At 39.5% G+C, this 15,715-nt stretch overlaps 1 protein-coding gene across 1 annotated transcript in view; it reads right to left on the bottom strand.

Annotated features, from left to right (window-relative positions):
• Positions 1-338: 338 nt before the first annotated feature.
• ipo13a (importin 13a) overlaps positions 339-15,715 on the bottom strand; it is a gene marked incomplete at its 5' end in the record, with an annotated part of 15,746 nt that continues 369 nt past the window's right edge. The window contains 21 exons of the mRNA XM_079613365.1: positions 339-1,000; positions 1,111-1,292; positions 2,800-2,889; positions 3,071-3,129; positions 3,209-3,275; positions 3,446-3,498; positions 4,450-4,546; positions 4,651-4,788; positions 4,873-4,953; positions 5,086-5,226; positions 5,570-5,704; positions 7,101-7,127; positions 7,226-7,407; positions 7,690-7,837; positions 7,936-8,056; positions 9,863-10,029; positions 10,143-10,284; positions 10,422-10,562; positions 11,651-12,267; positions 12,349-12,474; positions 15,163-15,175. Coding sequence (XP_079469491.1) covers positions 904-1,000; positions 1,111-1,292; positions 2,800-2,889; positions 3,071-3,129; positions 3,209-3,275; positions 3,446-3,498; positions 4,450-4,546; positions 4,651-4,788; positions 4,873-4,953; positions 5,086-5,226; positions 5,570-5,704; positions 7,101-7,127; positions 7,226-7,407; positions 7,690-7,837; positions 7,936-8,056; positions 9,863-10,029; positions 10,143-10,284; positions 10,422-10,562; positions 11,651-12,267; positions 12,349-12,474; positions 15,163-15,175 — 2,824 coding nt within the window. The 3' untranslated portion in view covers positions 339-903. The remainder of the gene's footprint in view (positions 1,001-1,110; positions 1,293-2,799; positions 2,890-3,070; positions 3,130-3,208; positions 3,276-3,445; positions 3,499-4,449; positions 4,547-4,650; positions 4,789-4,872; positions 4,954-5,085; positions 5,227-5,569; positions 5,705-7,100; positions 7,128-7,225; positions 7,408-7,689; positions 7,838-7,935; positions 8,057-9,862; positions 10,030-10,142; positions 10,285-10,421; positions 10,563-11,650; positions 12,268-12,348; positions 12,475-15,162; positions 15,176-15,715) is intronic.

Raw genomic sequence — 15,715 nt, 5'->3', positions numbered from 1 at the left:
TTTTTGAAGAAGAAATAAGTACTTTTCTCCACAGAAATATTAAGCAGCACTACTATTATCAACATCGGTAATAATAAGAAATGTTTCTTGATCAGTAAATCATCATATTAGAATGATTTCTGAAGGATCATGTGACACTGAAGAATGTGAGTAATGATGCTGAAAATGCAGCTTTTCATCACAGGAATAAATTAGATTTTAAAATACATTAAAATAGAAAACAGTTCTTTTAGATTTTAATAATATTTCATGTTTTTTTACTGTATTTTGATCAAATAAATGTAGCCTTAGTGAGCATGAGACTTAAAAAAAAAAAATCTTACCAAACACAAACCTTTGAAATTTTGTAGTGTAAATATGTAGGGATTTATTCAAGATTTAAAATGTTTAAGTTTCAGTGAAAACCGATAAAGTTCACACAGATTTCCGCAGAGTTGGAACAATCATCATTAATAAAAATCCACAAATCCATAAAACGCAAAAAATTTCTGAACATCCTTAAAATGGAGCAAATTGCTTAAGATAAGACTTGCATAATCACAACATTTAGTGAGGTTTATCCAAAAAAAAAAATCAAATAGCAAAGAAAAAATAGAGATATAGTCTCTGAAAATAAGTTCTAAGTAAATGTAACTTGTTTTAAAAGAAACCAAGACAAAAATACACTTTTGTTTTTTTGCGCGCACGGTGAAATAAGTGCTGTTTTGATGTTTACAGATGATAAGACAGTATTACAAACACCAAAATCAAATTTAATTATGTCATTCAGATTGCTTTTTCAATCATAACATGTTGACAATTTAGCTTTATTGTATTCTAAAGAGTGCACTGTATCTTTTGACCCCACAACACTGAAGCAAAGATGTCTCGAGATCCAACCTGGGTCTTGCATGGAGAGTGTGTTTAGTAGCTCGCTGTGTACTCAGTCCCTTCTAGTCCCCGACTCAACAGAGCAAACTCTTTCACAATGTCCTTCATCCGTCGCTTACTCGCTTGTTCCCTGTGCGAATAGTTAAATAGAAGAAATTAAGATTATTTAAAAAATGATAAGGTGCAAAGTGTCTGCCTTGTGTTCTGGTGCTAATGCTAATGCTAATGTCGTGGCTCTACCTGAGGATCTGCTGGCAGAAGTGTTCTTTGTTCTCAGCGGTGAGGTGTGCGCTGGGGAAGCCAGGGGGCAGAAGAGCCTCTCTGAGCCACAGAGACAGAACACTGGGACAGTTTCGACTCACTGAGAACAAGACCTCCGCATAGTGCTCAGCCAGACTGCTCGGACACTCGCCCCCAATAGCCTGTGTTGGACAATGAGATTGGTCCTTACATGCTCTATACAGTATATGCAGTATTGTATAGCTCAACATTTCCATATGAGGTGCTTGGTCCCAAAGCACTTTCATCTGTTTTTTAAGGGTAACACTTTCCTAACACTGGAATAATTTATCAAATTAATCATTAAGATAATAAAAAAAAACATATTTGTTTCCGAAACACTTCAAAACAGGAACTGACTGCAGGGCAAATATTTTTAAATACAGTTTAAATAAACTGGTTGGTGAGTATGATATTGCTCGTATACAGTTCAGTAAACAGGTTAATATCGAGCAACACAGTGGTGGTGGTGTTTCATTCCTTAATTAATCAGCATTTATGAACAAATCAGCTGAGTGAATGATTCAGTGACTTGCTCATAAACACAAAATCGCATGTTCCCTTGCGTAGGTGCTTATTTTGAACAAGTAAATGCATCACGGCTGCTAAAGAAGTGTGTTCTATATAGTATGATTGTGTCTAGTATGAATGTATTCAGGACATACTACATTGTCACTGTCATGTGACCTACCAGCGTCAGTTACGTGGCTTCACTGCCGTCCACAAATCCTCTCCCGTGGCCTCATGGGATAGTAAAGTGTCCATTGTATGCGCACTTCAGAATATCAACTGAAGTAGTAGGTCACCCTGGTACTTTTTTGCGTACTCTTTTATGAGCACTGTGAATTCTGACACTTCTTTTGTCACATACTGGTTTTCTACTAAGTATGCGATTTCAGTCAGTGCTTTTAAACAAAACAGCTAAGTGGAAAGAGTCAATGAACAGTAAAGACAATCACTTGTTTCCATAATAAGTGAATCAGTGTGATTGAACAAATAGGTTAAATTAATGATTCAATGGCTCACTCATGAAGACATTCACTTAATTTGTACCTGAATTAATCGTGTTTTTATCACTGGCGTAACTTTGCTTTAAAAAGTGTGTGGGACAGGTGTGTCTGTGTGTGTGTTGGTTGCTAATACAATGCTAAATCATAAATCAGATGGTACGTACCAATGTACAATAACATTACGATGTCCAGCAATCGATTTAAATAGTACATTGGGTTTAATTTGTCGTTTGATGAGATCTAATATGTTGTTAGTGCCGAGAAATTTCACGTGAATAAATACATAGATCCGACTGTTCTACGTACGTACTTTAATGGTCCAGTGGCAGAACTTTCACCATGCGGGTCAGATGTTCGTGGCAAAAAGTGGTGGGACCGTCCGTCCCACCCGCAAATTACGCCTATGGTTTTTATACAACTAGCTAGAGTGAATGATTCAATGACTCATAAGGAGAGCCTTGTTTCCATACTAAGTGAATCAGTGCGTACTTGTACCAGACGAATGAATGAATCATTGACTCAGTCATAAAGGTCACCTGTCAGCTACTAGTGAAATTATGAGAAATCCCAATCACTAATGCGCAGAGAGCCTGAAACCGCTGATTTCAATATGACTGAATTGCATGCAGAAATGTCTGACCTCTAGTAGGGTCTGAAGGAGCAGCTTGCCGTCATCCTGTAGCAGCTCCCTCACCGCGGGAACATCCTCACAATGAGAGATCAGCTCCGTCTGTGTCGAGAGAGCTCAGTCTGGTTACTATATACTCTACTCAAGCGTCTGTGGTGCAGGGTCACTAATATTACAACTACTAATGGTACAGAAAAGGTTTATTCCAGTACAAGCACTAGCATTTGGGCTGTATGTTCAACTACAGCTCTCTGCAAAGATGAACATGTTGAACAGTACTTACAAATAGCAGACAGGTTGCTTTCAGTGTTGGAGTTTCAGGGAATTTGAACGATAAGATTCCTACATACACACGGACAGTTAATGGATGAATGAGTAAATGTTGAGCATTGCTAAATGAGCTTGCTGAAGTGACACTCACCACAGTAGAATACAGCTTTAATATCAAGATGGTCTGAAAGATAAAGCTCAGACTTTCTTCTCAAAACCTGCAAAGAGATCAGAGAAAATCTTATTCTAAAAAAAACTATCATAAACAAGAAACATTTTAAGAAACGGTTCTTTTGAACAATGAAAATGTATGTATGTACAATATTAAATCTGTGTAAATGTGTAGACTAAAGTCTGAAGACTAAGGCAGAAATAAACGAGCACAGACCTGAGCATGAAGCTGCATAAATGACTCCACCACATCTGGATGATCTCTGGAGCCTACAACATTTCTATATAGTTAGAATGACTACAAGTCAAACGTTAATATCATAACAATAATTGTAAAATTGTGCAACATCTCCATATTGAATGATTTTTTTTTTTTCACTAAAAGATGTGAAAGAGAGCTCAATTAATCCTTTGCGCCCGGTCTGGGGAAGCACTTCTGATGCTTGCGCACACAAAACTGTCCACACAGCGAGTGAGTAACGAATTGAGTTCCCTTTCGCGTCTTCTTGCGATTGAATATTTAAATTGGCAAGACTTAAACTTTCGTGGCGATGCAGCGCTGGCCCGTCAACTGTCCCGGGCGTCGTTCACGTTTGTTTACGTTCATGTTCTCACAACATTGCATTGTTAGAATTCATAAAAATATTACCAGCCAACTGGTGATTGACAATTTCATAAACTCACCAATGCCGATTTTAACTCACAATTGGCGCTTGCCGAGTGTTTATTTCAAGCCCTGTCTTTATATTATGATTGTGTGTAGAGTCAATTGCATCACTTCACTGCCATTCCCAAATCCTCTCCTGTGGCCTCATGGGATAGTAAAGTGTCCATTGGAGGCACACATCCGGGTTCTTTTTGACTACTCTTTTACGAGCACTGTGAATTTGGACATACTACTCTTGTCACATACTGTTTTTGGCCACCTATATAGTAGGGAAGTATGCGATTTCTAATGCAGCCATGTGTTCATTTGTGAAGATTATCACAATGAACACAATACAAATAATTTGTTGGTCACAGAGCTTATTTTCTGCAATAATTCAAAAGCCAATGGAAAAATCCTTCTGGGTTTTGGTCAGGGAAACCAGGGTGATGCTAACTTCCGGATTGGTCTACAAAAATGTGTCATCACTTCAGCAAGCTATCGCCTTATCACTTTAAATACAGACCTCGATAGAACTCATTGTTGATATGTTGATACTGACTATAATCTCTTACCTAGCTGAAAAATGGACATGGTGATGTTGGTAATCAGCTCTAAAAGGGCAGTGATTGGAGTAAAATGATCCTTCTCACAGCCATAAACGTGAACTAACTAGAGGGAAATATGTAAGGCATAAACACATTATGACACTCAACTTATGAAGCAAACACAGAAATGTTTTGTTTTATGTAAAGGGTTAGACCGCGTGTCTTTACTTGTCGTGTGAGGTCTAAAGCCGAGGCTTGTGGGTAAGCGCTGAACATCTGACCAATGAGCTCACAGAGCTGAGTCACCAGCGGCGCAAAGTCATGGATAAGAGTCTTCAGTGATTTCTCAAAGACAGCACACACCGCCTGAGTTGAGGTGAGAGAAAAGTGAATCTTTCAAATACACACACTCAAACACACACACACACACACACGTTCACCTACACTGACCTCTACCACCTCCGGTTCATTCAGCCACTTGTTGAGAACAGTCTGGATTAAAGGGAAGGCCTGCTGCAGGACAACCACCACCTGAGAAATGACCAGAACAGCTGTCAAACCACACGTACTGTTAAGTGTTCATTTCACAGGTCTGTGCTGATTCAAACATGCTTGCTAATAAACAAAACTGATTGGAGGTTGAGCTGTGGTATGTTGCCGTACCGGGTTGTTGTTGCATGGCTGTGTTTGGACAGGCCTCATCACTTCCAATCGTTCACTTTGCTTGTTTAGATCAAATGTAGAGAAGAGATTAGACAGCAGGCCAAGGATGTGGATAGTAGGAAGTTTATTAGCAGAGCTGGCCTGCATCAAAGGGTAAAAGAGTAAAAATACTGAGAAAACATGTCAAAATATCTTAATTTGTGTTCCACCACAGGTTTGGAATGACATGAGGGTTTAAACCCAGACAGAAACATAGTGTTGGCCCAGAACCGGGCCAAATCTGGTACATGTGGATTCCACCCGTGCGTACCAGATGTGGCCGGATCTCTGCTGGCCGGCATTATGTTGCTGTCTGGAAAGTTAACTATAAAACTTTTTTTGGAACTGTATTTATTGTGTACTATACAAATACATTTTCTCTTCAGGTTTCGGATTACTCTAATAGTTTGTGAATCAAGCATACACTGACATTGTTGCACCTCACCAGCTCATTGGCCAGTTTCTCCAGCTGTTGGATGTGGGGAGTGACCAGAGAGAGCAGCTTCCCCAGAATCTCTTCACTGGGCAGGGCTGAGAGCAGGAAACCCAGTGCCTGCATTATCCACATGCACTGCGGGCTCTGAACAGAAGACTCGCTGTCAATCCTACTGGGATATAACTATTAAGCATGGTATAGAGTTAAAGCTTGGTGATATTTTAGATATTCAATCTGAACAACCAAAGAAAAAAACTATTGAGTCTAAGTGGTCATAAAAAAACATGAAACACATAAAACATTCTGCACTTTTTAAATTTTCAAAAAACATAATTTACTATGATCTATAAGCTTTTTTCCTCATAGGGACCAACAAATTTATGTTCCAAATGTTTACGTATTTGCTTTAACAAATGATAGCGAAATAGAGAAACTTACACATAAATCTAAAATCTAAATTATATCTAAATTACTTAAAGGTCCCTATCTTGCACCCAGCCGACGCATGTATCATTCCTATTTTGCACCGACACACAGCGGACTTTTCCCTCCACAGACGCACGTCGGTAAATTAGGGAATTAACTTGAGCTCGGGGGGGGGGCGTTTCGGTGGAAAGAGGAGGCGTGTTCCGGCGCAAACGTTCCCTGGTGCTATTTTGCAGTTTGAGAAAACAATTTCTAATTTTTAAATTGTTTTCTGAAACTGGTAAATATTCAGCGTTATTCAGATGCTATTTTAAGGGCGCATGTTTGGCCATAATTTAGCGTGTGCACAACGCGCATACACTTTGCTTCTCTCATCTACACAGACGCAGCAGTTCATATTTTTGCAAACCATACTTAATACAAGGAAAAATATTACCACACGAGGGAGATCATTGCGGTGTCCATGAAGATGTGAAAAAATAGGCATAAATCTAGCTTACACTTTAACCCAAATTATTCAGGCTAATTGTAGTAATGACGGATCAAACCTGTTTGATCAATAGTGACAAGACACATAGGTATATAAGGACATCTGACAAGTGGCTTGTCCGTCAAGAACCAGGAAACTAAATTCTGAAGACTGTGAAATCACCTTTACCATCTTTGTTGTGTGCACCTGGCAAATCTGCCATCATAATAGCAATCCGCCATGGAACAAGCGCGCCTGCTCTTAAAGGGAGTGTGAGATGACGCTCTGATTGGTTTATTGCGCGTTACGCCCAAACCACACATATGAGTAATGAAGCTACTTCAAACCAACCCATTTTAGATTTGCGAGATTTCCGAGATCCGCCCCCAAAGTTACAAGCGTTTCGCATTTGATACTTGCGTTTCAGATCGTTAAAATAGGGCCCAAAATCCCAAAAGGTAGTTACTACTTCAGGGAAGGTAGTGGGAAAAGTTACACTCTTACTGTCCCATTCAAAAATCACCATGGCGTGAATAGCCAATGTGTGACTCTTTTTCTAAAAGCTTAGGAGGTAATCATGTAATTAGTGTAAGTTACAGTTACAGTGTTACCAAAATAAATCAAACACACATGGCATGGACTTACTTTATGGATCTCTTTGTCAAGCACGGCCTGAAACCGAAAAGACCACAGTGAGTTTAGTACATAACTAACTGACACTGGTTTGGTTCAACATCAGCGGTACTTCTAGGCGAAAGGATTTTTAAAACCTGTGAGACGGCCATGATGTCACTGGCGTGAAGGTGGAGGTCATGCCGACACTCTCTGCAGATTCTCTTCAGAGCTGAGACGCAAGACACAGACAGATCCGGGTTGGACAGGCCATGCAAGACCACCGGCAGGACACTCGCCAACATGAGCGAATGATCGGCCAGCCACTCAGCCAAAGAGCCTACAAGAAATCATGACAGCAGAAGTCAATTACTTTCAACTTCACCATTTGTGCAGAACATGAAATCAACATTCACAAATTTCCGTTAATGTGTTATGAAATAAACATACTAATAATGAAAAATCTCTAAATTAACATGAACCAAAATCAATTGCTCGCTGTACCAACTAAACTACTAAAACACAAAATCATGCAGGTATTTTTCTCAGCATTTGCTTTTATTTTGAAGGTTATATTTGTGGAACACATTTGCAATGTGTGTTTACAAATTAATTAGTGTACCTATGGTGAACATGATGGTCTCAGCCAGCTGAATATTGTTGGCTGTGATCAGAGGGATCAGACCGATCAGTCCTGGGATGACGTCTGAGTAACTGACATCTACTGTCTCAGCAATGGACTGAAAACCAAACAGCAGAGCCTCTATATCCTCCACAGGGGCAGAGGGAGATAACAGAGATATTGTTCATTGTAATACATGACATTTATATTATATACACACCATATTTATGTAACATCAGGACTGACTTGCCATGAGGAGGGGTGTGTTGTGTCCGTCAGCAGTGTGCCTAGTTTATCATATAGGTTTCTGAGGAGCTCTGGGCCCAGCAGCTCATACACATACATCAGAGTATCCGAGATGTCAACCCTGAGATCCGATTAAACATGCTTATTAGTGCTTTTAAGTGCGCACATGATGGTTTTAATCAGACTGCTTTGAAATATCAATTTTCTTTGCCAGGGGATCAGTAAATACACTCCTGTTTTTAAATATTAAACCTTTTCCTATGTAACAAAAAAATTCAATAAATAAAAAAAATTCTGGCTACAATACATTTCAAATATACTCTCACCAGCCACTTTATTAGGTACACCTATTCAACTGCATGTTAAAGCAAATATCTAATCATCAGCCAATCACATTGAAGCAACTCAAAGTGTTTAGGCATGTAGAGATGATTGAGACGATCTGCTGAAGTTCAAACTGAGCATCAGAATGGAGAAGAAAGGTGATTTCGGTGACTTTGAACGTGACAGGGTTGTTGGTGCCAGACGAGTATTTCAGAAACTGCTGATCTACTGGGATTTTCACACACAAACATCTCTAGGGTTTACAGAGAATGGTCTGAGAAATATCCAGTGAGCGGCAGTTCTGTGGGTGTAGATGCCGTGTTGATGCCAGAGGTCAGAGGAGAATGGCTAGACTGGTTCAGCTGATAGAAAGACAACAGTAACTCAAATAACCAATCGTGACAACCGAGGTCTGCAGAAGAGCATCTCTGAACATGTTGAACCTTGAAGCAGAAGAGCTACAGCAGCAGAAGACACACCAGTGACTCTCCTGTGAGAGAAGAACGGCAAACTGAGGCTACAATTCACACGGACAATAATAGATCAACAATAAAAGATTGGAAAAACGTTGCCTGGTCTGATGAGTCTCGATTTCTGCTACAAACATTCAGATGGTTGGGTCAGAAATTGCCATAAACAACATGAAACCTTGGATCCATCCCGCCTCGTATCATCGGTTCAGCTGGTGCTGCTGGTGTTGGTTTAATGGTGTGGAGGATATTTTCTTGGCACACTTCGTACACACTCAGTACCAATTGAGCATCGTTAAACACCACAGCCTTCCTGAGTATTGTTGCTGACCATCTCCATCTCTTTATGACCACAGTGTTTCCATCTTCTGATGACCACTTCCAGCAGGAAAACACACATGTCACAAAGCTCAAATAAGTCAGATATTTGGCGTGCTGTCCTAGGAGAGGGCTCCAGCTCGGTATTCGGCCCGAACCCAGAGTACTCCCCCCGTATTCCTGGCTGTGTAAGGAACAAGCCAAGAGTGAAGAGTCGGGGTGGTGGAAGAATGCTGAAAACTGTCAAGGAATGTAGGTGAGTCGACTGAGTGCATAATATACTGTATGCTTCCTCTCATGCTGATGGGACAGACATGATTGATTGTTGATGACAAGTTAATTGGATTGATTATTTGAACATGCTCCTTCCGAACTTTGTTTAATGAAAGTTTAATTTAGTCTAATGTTTAATTGAACATGACAATGAGTCACTTAACTCTCCACAGTCACCAGATCTCAATCCAATAGAGCAGCTTTGGGATGTGGAGGGAACGGGAGATTCTCATTATGGATGTGCAGCCGACAAACCTGCAGCAACTGAGTGATGATTTCATGTCAATATGGACCAAAATCAAAGAGGAATGTTTCCAGCATTTTGTTAAATCTCTGCTATGAAGAATAAAGGAAGTTCTGGAGGGCAGTTCTCCAACCTGGTACTAGCAAGGTCTACCTAATAAAGTGGCCAGTGAGTATATGCTAAATATATATATATATATATATATATATATATATATATATATATATATATATATATATATATATATATATATATATATATATATTTATTATACAGTTTCTTAAAAATCCAGTTTGACCTGTAGGTCCTGAACTGCTCTTTGTCGTCTGCGGACCACGTGGCGTAGTCCTCATCTCTGGGAAAACAGGCCTTCTGCAGCAGGACGTCCACCAGCTGGAAGTACACAGGTCTGTAGATCTGTAGATAGAGTGTCTGCCTCTCAGCATCCAATGACGTCACCTCATCCTGAAACAAGCAGCCGATATACGACTCAAAACCTCATATCTGCTCAAGTCAATGCAATACCAGTTGAACTTGGCACCACACTTGAGTGATTGTTCTGGCTGGACCTGCTGTACCTGTAGGGTGTACCAGAACGTGAGTGTGAGTGAGCTGGAGGTCTCATCCACAGGGTAACGTCCAGGTGTACCAGTGCAGGACATAATCATGCTCACTAGAGCCTGAAAGCCCTGCCAGTGGTCCACCTGCTCCAGAAGAGTCCTGAGGAACGAGAGGGACAGAAAGAGGGTTAGGACCGACAAGGGCAGTGGAATGATGAATAGGCCCTGCCCATCTGAGGTCATATGAGACTGTTATTAATGGGAGATTAATGATGCATATAAGTCATTACGTCCAACCTGCAATGCGTTTCTCCCAGAGCTACAGCGATGCGACAGATTCCATGAGACATCTCCATGTCTCCATCCCGCACCGCCTTCTTTAGCTGCTCCTGGAGACCCAGAACCTGAGGAACAACCTTCAGCAGACTGTCTGCAAACCTCCACATCAACAAACACAGAGTAATAATACATGTTTATGCTTAACCTTCTGTGCACCAGGGGTTTGAAGTGACATACAGAAATAAGACAGTTAGTTTCAAGTGATGGTTTGTTTCCTATTATACAATCACACTTTTTTTTTGTCAAATTATCAGCCAATATTGAATATTAATTGTTTTGTTTTAGTATAAAATTAGTTCATTTTTTAAAGAAAAGTACACCAACTGAATACTCAACTAATCATTTAAATCCATTGGTTTTAAGATACTCAACTCTGCTGGGATGTTATTTGAATTTTTTTCTTTTTCTAAAGGAACATGCATCTCATGAATATTTCATACTAAATCTTAATTCATTTAGCTGTTTTTTAATTGAATTTGCTTTATTTTGTAAAAGTAAGTAGTATAGAAATGTACATTTCTAACATTAAGATGCATTACATTCAGTCTTCAACAAAGTATTATATATATCGTAATCAAAATACAATAACTAAAATAACATATTTTTAGAAAAGGGGTAGGTTACACTTTATTTTAATTTGTCTTTGTTACACTATAAATATATATGTAAGTACTGAGTAATATTAAGTAACTTAATGTACTAACTATAGGGTTAGGATTAGGGTTTGGTTTGGTTAAGGTTAGTTACTGTCAGTGGTAGACCAATCCCAACAGATTGGGCCGTCTGACCAATCAGAGCAGAGTAAGCTCTCGGTAAGGAGGGAATCTTAGAACGAACTGCTTTCAGGTGATGTTCAATGTATATTATGAGAAAATGAAAGTGTTTTTTTGACCTTGGATGCATGTAAATCTATTGTAGGAACAAAACTAAACAAAATGATGAACCTTTAAGTTGGCCGAAGTGACTGCGGTAACATCCACTGAGTGGCAAAAAGACTGAGCGGCTCATTGGTGCAGCATTGCAAGCAGGCTCTTTTGCCACTCAGTCCGATTGAGGGGGTGTGTTCTGGCGGGAAAATGACGTCAATGCATACCCTCTATACAGGGAAGCTATGCTAAGAACTATTAATGCATGACAGGAAATAGTGCTTGTTTTGACAGTATATTGTTTGTTATGGCGTATCTAACCTCTGACAATCAGGCTGTGAGATGATGCTGACGATGGTTTCCACAGCTATGTCAAAGAGCTCAGACTCCTTAAGGACGGCAAAGCAGCTCTGCAGCAGCCCCTCGCTGTCTTTCAAAGTGATGTCCAGCGTGAGCCAGGAGGACACACACCTCATCACCCGCTCTCTGACCCCACAGGGAGCGTCTGCCCGTTGTAGCAACTGCTGGAGAAGCGAGCAGACGGAGGTCCACTCCACAGCCAGAGCACTTCTGAGCTGTGAACGCCGAGAGGCTGCGATCCTGCAGCTCTGAAGCTCCTCGGGCAGAACGCAGAGGATTTCTAGAAGCGCGAGGCATCGGGCCTGACCGTCAGCCTCGGTCACACCCTCCCCTGTCTGGAAGGCACACAGAAGATCTGGCACTGCGGTCGGCCACGTTTCGGGTACGACGTGAAGGACCAAAGAGGCCAGAGCAACACAGAGTCTCGTCAGCACCATCTTAGGACCTGACGCGAACTGGCCGACCTGGGCGATGAGCTGCGAACGGAGAGAGTCTAGTTGACCTGTTGGGAGGTCAGACCAGTGGCGGGAAATTTTAGCATGTAATGTGCTTGCCCCGAAGAACTGGATCTCTGGAACCTAATGTGAAAAGGAATTAAAAATAACTGTAAATCTAATGCATGGAAAATTAAATGCGCCGTAGTCGCCCATACTGCTTACTTTGTCTGGCCGGAGCAAAGCCCAGCAGAAGTGCCATGCTTGTGGAGATGCCTGGGCTTGTGTGAGCCACTTCTGGGCCACATTCTTCTTTCCCATATCAGGATCATAGTAGAGCTGCTGAAGAGCCTAAAGAACATCAGGAAAGATTGCTTCTATTATTTTTACATTATTTATTAATGTAATTAATAAATAATTACATTAACATTATTTAAAAATGTAATTTATTCCTGTGATGGTAAAGCTGAATTTTCAGCATCATTACTCTTCAGTGTCACATGATCCCTCAGAAATCATTCTAATATAATGAATTTAGGGCTTTAAGAAACATTTCTTAATATCAATGCTGAAAACAGTTTTTGCAGCTTAATATTTTTGTGTGTTTTGTGTATATTCCATAAAAAAATATTAGGCAGCACAACTGTTTTCAACATAATAAATCATCATATTAAAAATCATCATATTAGAATGATTTCTGAAGGATCATGTGACACTGAAAACTAGAAAGCAATGATGCTGAAAATTCAGCAAATTAATTTTTTGGCCGAAATATGCCGCCGCACCTCTCCGTGTTCAGAGATCAGGTTTGACTCTTGATGCACAACTTCGAAGCGACTGCTAAGTGTTCTGTTGTGTTCCAAGTTCTCTGGACTTGTTTCTGTTTCCAATGGCCCTACTGTGTTACTTACAAAAGTGTGGTTATTTTATTAATTAGTTACATTTGTATAGCACTTTTCTGTGTACTCAAAGCGCTTCACATACGGAAGAGGGGAATCTCCTCAACCACCACCAATGTGCAGCATCACCTGGATGATGCGACGGCAGCCATATTGCGCCAGAACGCCCACCACAGACCAGCTTACTGGTGGAGAGGAGACAGAACGATAAAGCCAATCAGTATATATATATGGGGATGATTAGGAGGCCGTGATGGACAGAGGCCAAGGGGCAAATTTGGGATTTTTAATTACCACAGATCTTGGTTTAACGTCTCAACCCGAAGGACGGATGAGACTTATTGGCTTGTATTTTTTATTTATTTATTCAGATTCAGTAAAATTATTGGATTTATTTAAAAAGTCTATAATTATAATACATACAAAAAACTAATTTAAAATAAGAAATGTAGAATTTTTTTTTATCGATTTCAGTTTTCGGACAAGTCCAGAATCAGTCCAAAATTTTCATTTCGGTGCATCCCTAGTAATATTACCATATTCTTTCCCAAAAAATGTGTATTGAGTGCATAGATAAGATGCAACAGAAATCACAGGACACAATAGAGAAGCATAATATAAACCAGCCACCAAATCCCCCACATGCTGACAGTTATTATTAGACTTGAACAGCTTACTGAGGATATCAAGTTACTTTCCACTTCCAGAAGCTCCTATATTGTCCCGAACTGCACAAGAACAAACACCTACAAGTGTGTATGGCTTTGCTCGACTGTTCGTGGAATTATGGGAATATGAAGGAATATAATTTTCCACAGTGAAAGCATTCTCCAAACCAAAAGATACTGCTCTTTTTACAACTCAGATTTTGAGACTTTAGACTTTGGCCATTTTACATCTTGTGATTTTAAAGAAAATCTGCTTAGTAAAATGTATGGTTATCACACATATATTTAAACTCAGTGATAGAACTAATTATATCGTTGTTGAACACTGTTGATATTTGAAATAAACCCAAACAAACACACCCCTTTATTGCTCCGCCCCCAAAATGCACAAAAATCATAGCAGAAGCGAAGCAAAATAACGCTTTGCGAAAAATAAAGCGAAGATGATGAACGAACAACAAGGAAACATGAAGATGAATCATGAGTGGACACGCCCCCTACTGCTGATTGGCTACAAGCGTGTTGTGGTGCTTGGTCTTTCAAAATATTGGATTTTCAAAAATCACTTAACCCTCATCCTTCCCTATAGGGTCATTTTGACCCGAAACTAAAAAAAATGTATTGAGTGTTCATCAGACGGGTCCAATACCCTATATGACTATTGTCACACTTGAACCACAACACGTTATTTATTTATTTTATTTTTTCAATTATTTTTAAGAATACATGGAACGTTTCCATACACAAAAGGTTATTTAGTGGAAAAAAAAGGGTTTGCAAGTTAAGGTTCATTATTGGCATTAAAGGTTCCATAAAGAACCTTTAACATCCATGGATCACACACGCACACACACACACACACACACACACACACACACACACACAGTAAGTATAATTTTAGGGCTTCAGGTCATTTTGACCGGCGAGGGAATGATGTGTTACAAAGTGTGAGCACCTTTAAGTGCCTCTTCAGAAAAGCACAAAATAACTGTTATTCACAAGCTTCATGAAATTTCAAGCAGTGACAGAAGTGTGTGATATTCCACCAAAACCTTTAAACACAATTTTCAATAGTATAGTAACTATAGTATAGTATACAGTAGTGTTTAGTAATGGATAGTTTGCTACTGGCTTCTGATTGGTCAATACAGTGTTCATCTTTCAATATATTCCACAATATAGATCGTCCGAATTCTACATGAGATTGTAGTTTTTTGTATGTTAGGTTTTTTTTTTTGGTCTGATTTTACATTTTTTGCATCAAATGAATGCTGACATGTTTACTGGCCCAAGGCCTGGACAACTTGTCACTCATGAGATCACAGCAATAGCAAACCAAAACCATCCAATCAATTCCCAGTGGACAAAATCAAGTCCCGCCCTACATTTTTTCATTCGAGAAGCTGTTTCACTCGTGCAGCCGTTTCATACATCAGGGAAGCAAATACTATTGCAACTTGTTTCATGCTGACTTTAAAACAACCACTTGATGAGAATTATAGGCTACTGGGCTTTGACTCCTCTTTTCAGAACACCAATGCTGGAATCCTAGCATTGCTTTTGTTTGGGCAAAAGCACATTGCAGAACAAAACAAAACAATAAAAAAAGTCAATATAAACTAGTATGAGTGTAGATTATTTCTAGTAAGAGAATATGAGTATTTTGCATGTTTTATATTTGGGGTCTATGATACTTCAAACATAAGTAGTGCATAAGGACTTTTTGTGTATCATGTGTTGACATTTTTATAACCAGTTCTAAGCTTCAGCGTGTTACTTTAATGTTAAGTATGTTTAAAGAGCTATTTGGTCATTCAGACACACACAAATAGAACACGAGGCTTAAAGGGATAGTTCACTTTAAAATTAAAATTCTGTCATCATTTACTCACCCTCAAGTTGTTTCAAACCTGTATTAATTTATTTCGTCTGCTGAACACAAAGGAAGATATTTTGAAGAATGTCAGTAACCAAACAGTAGTCTGTACCCATTGACTTCCATAGTAGGAAAAAAAATACTATGGA

Source organism: Phoxinus phoxinus (genome assembly GCF_949152265.1).
Source record: "Phoxinus phoxinus genome assembly, chromosome: 5".
Lineage (NCBI taxonomy): Eukaryota > Metazoa > Chordata > Actinopteri > Cypriniformes > Leuciscidae > Phoxinus > Phoxinus phoxinus.
This window is presented reverse-complemented; position numbering and strand designations above follow the sequence as displayed.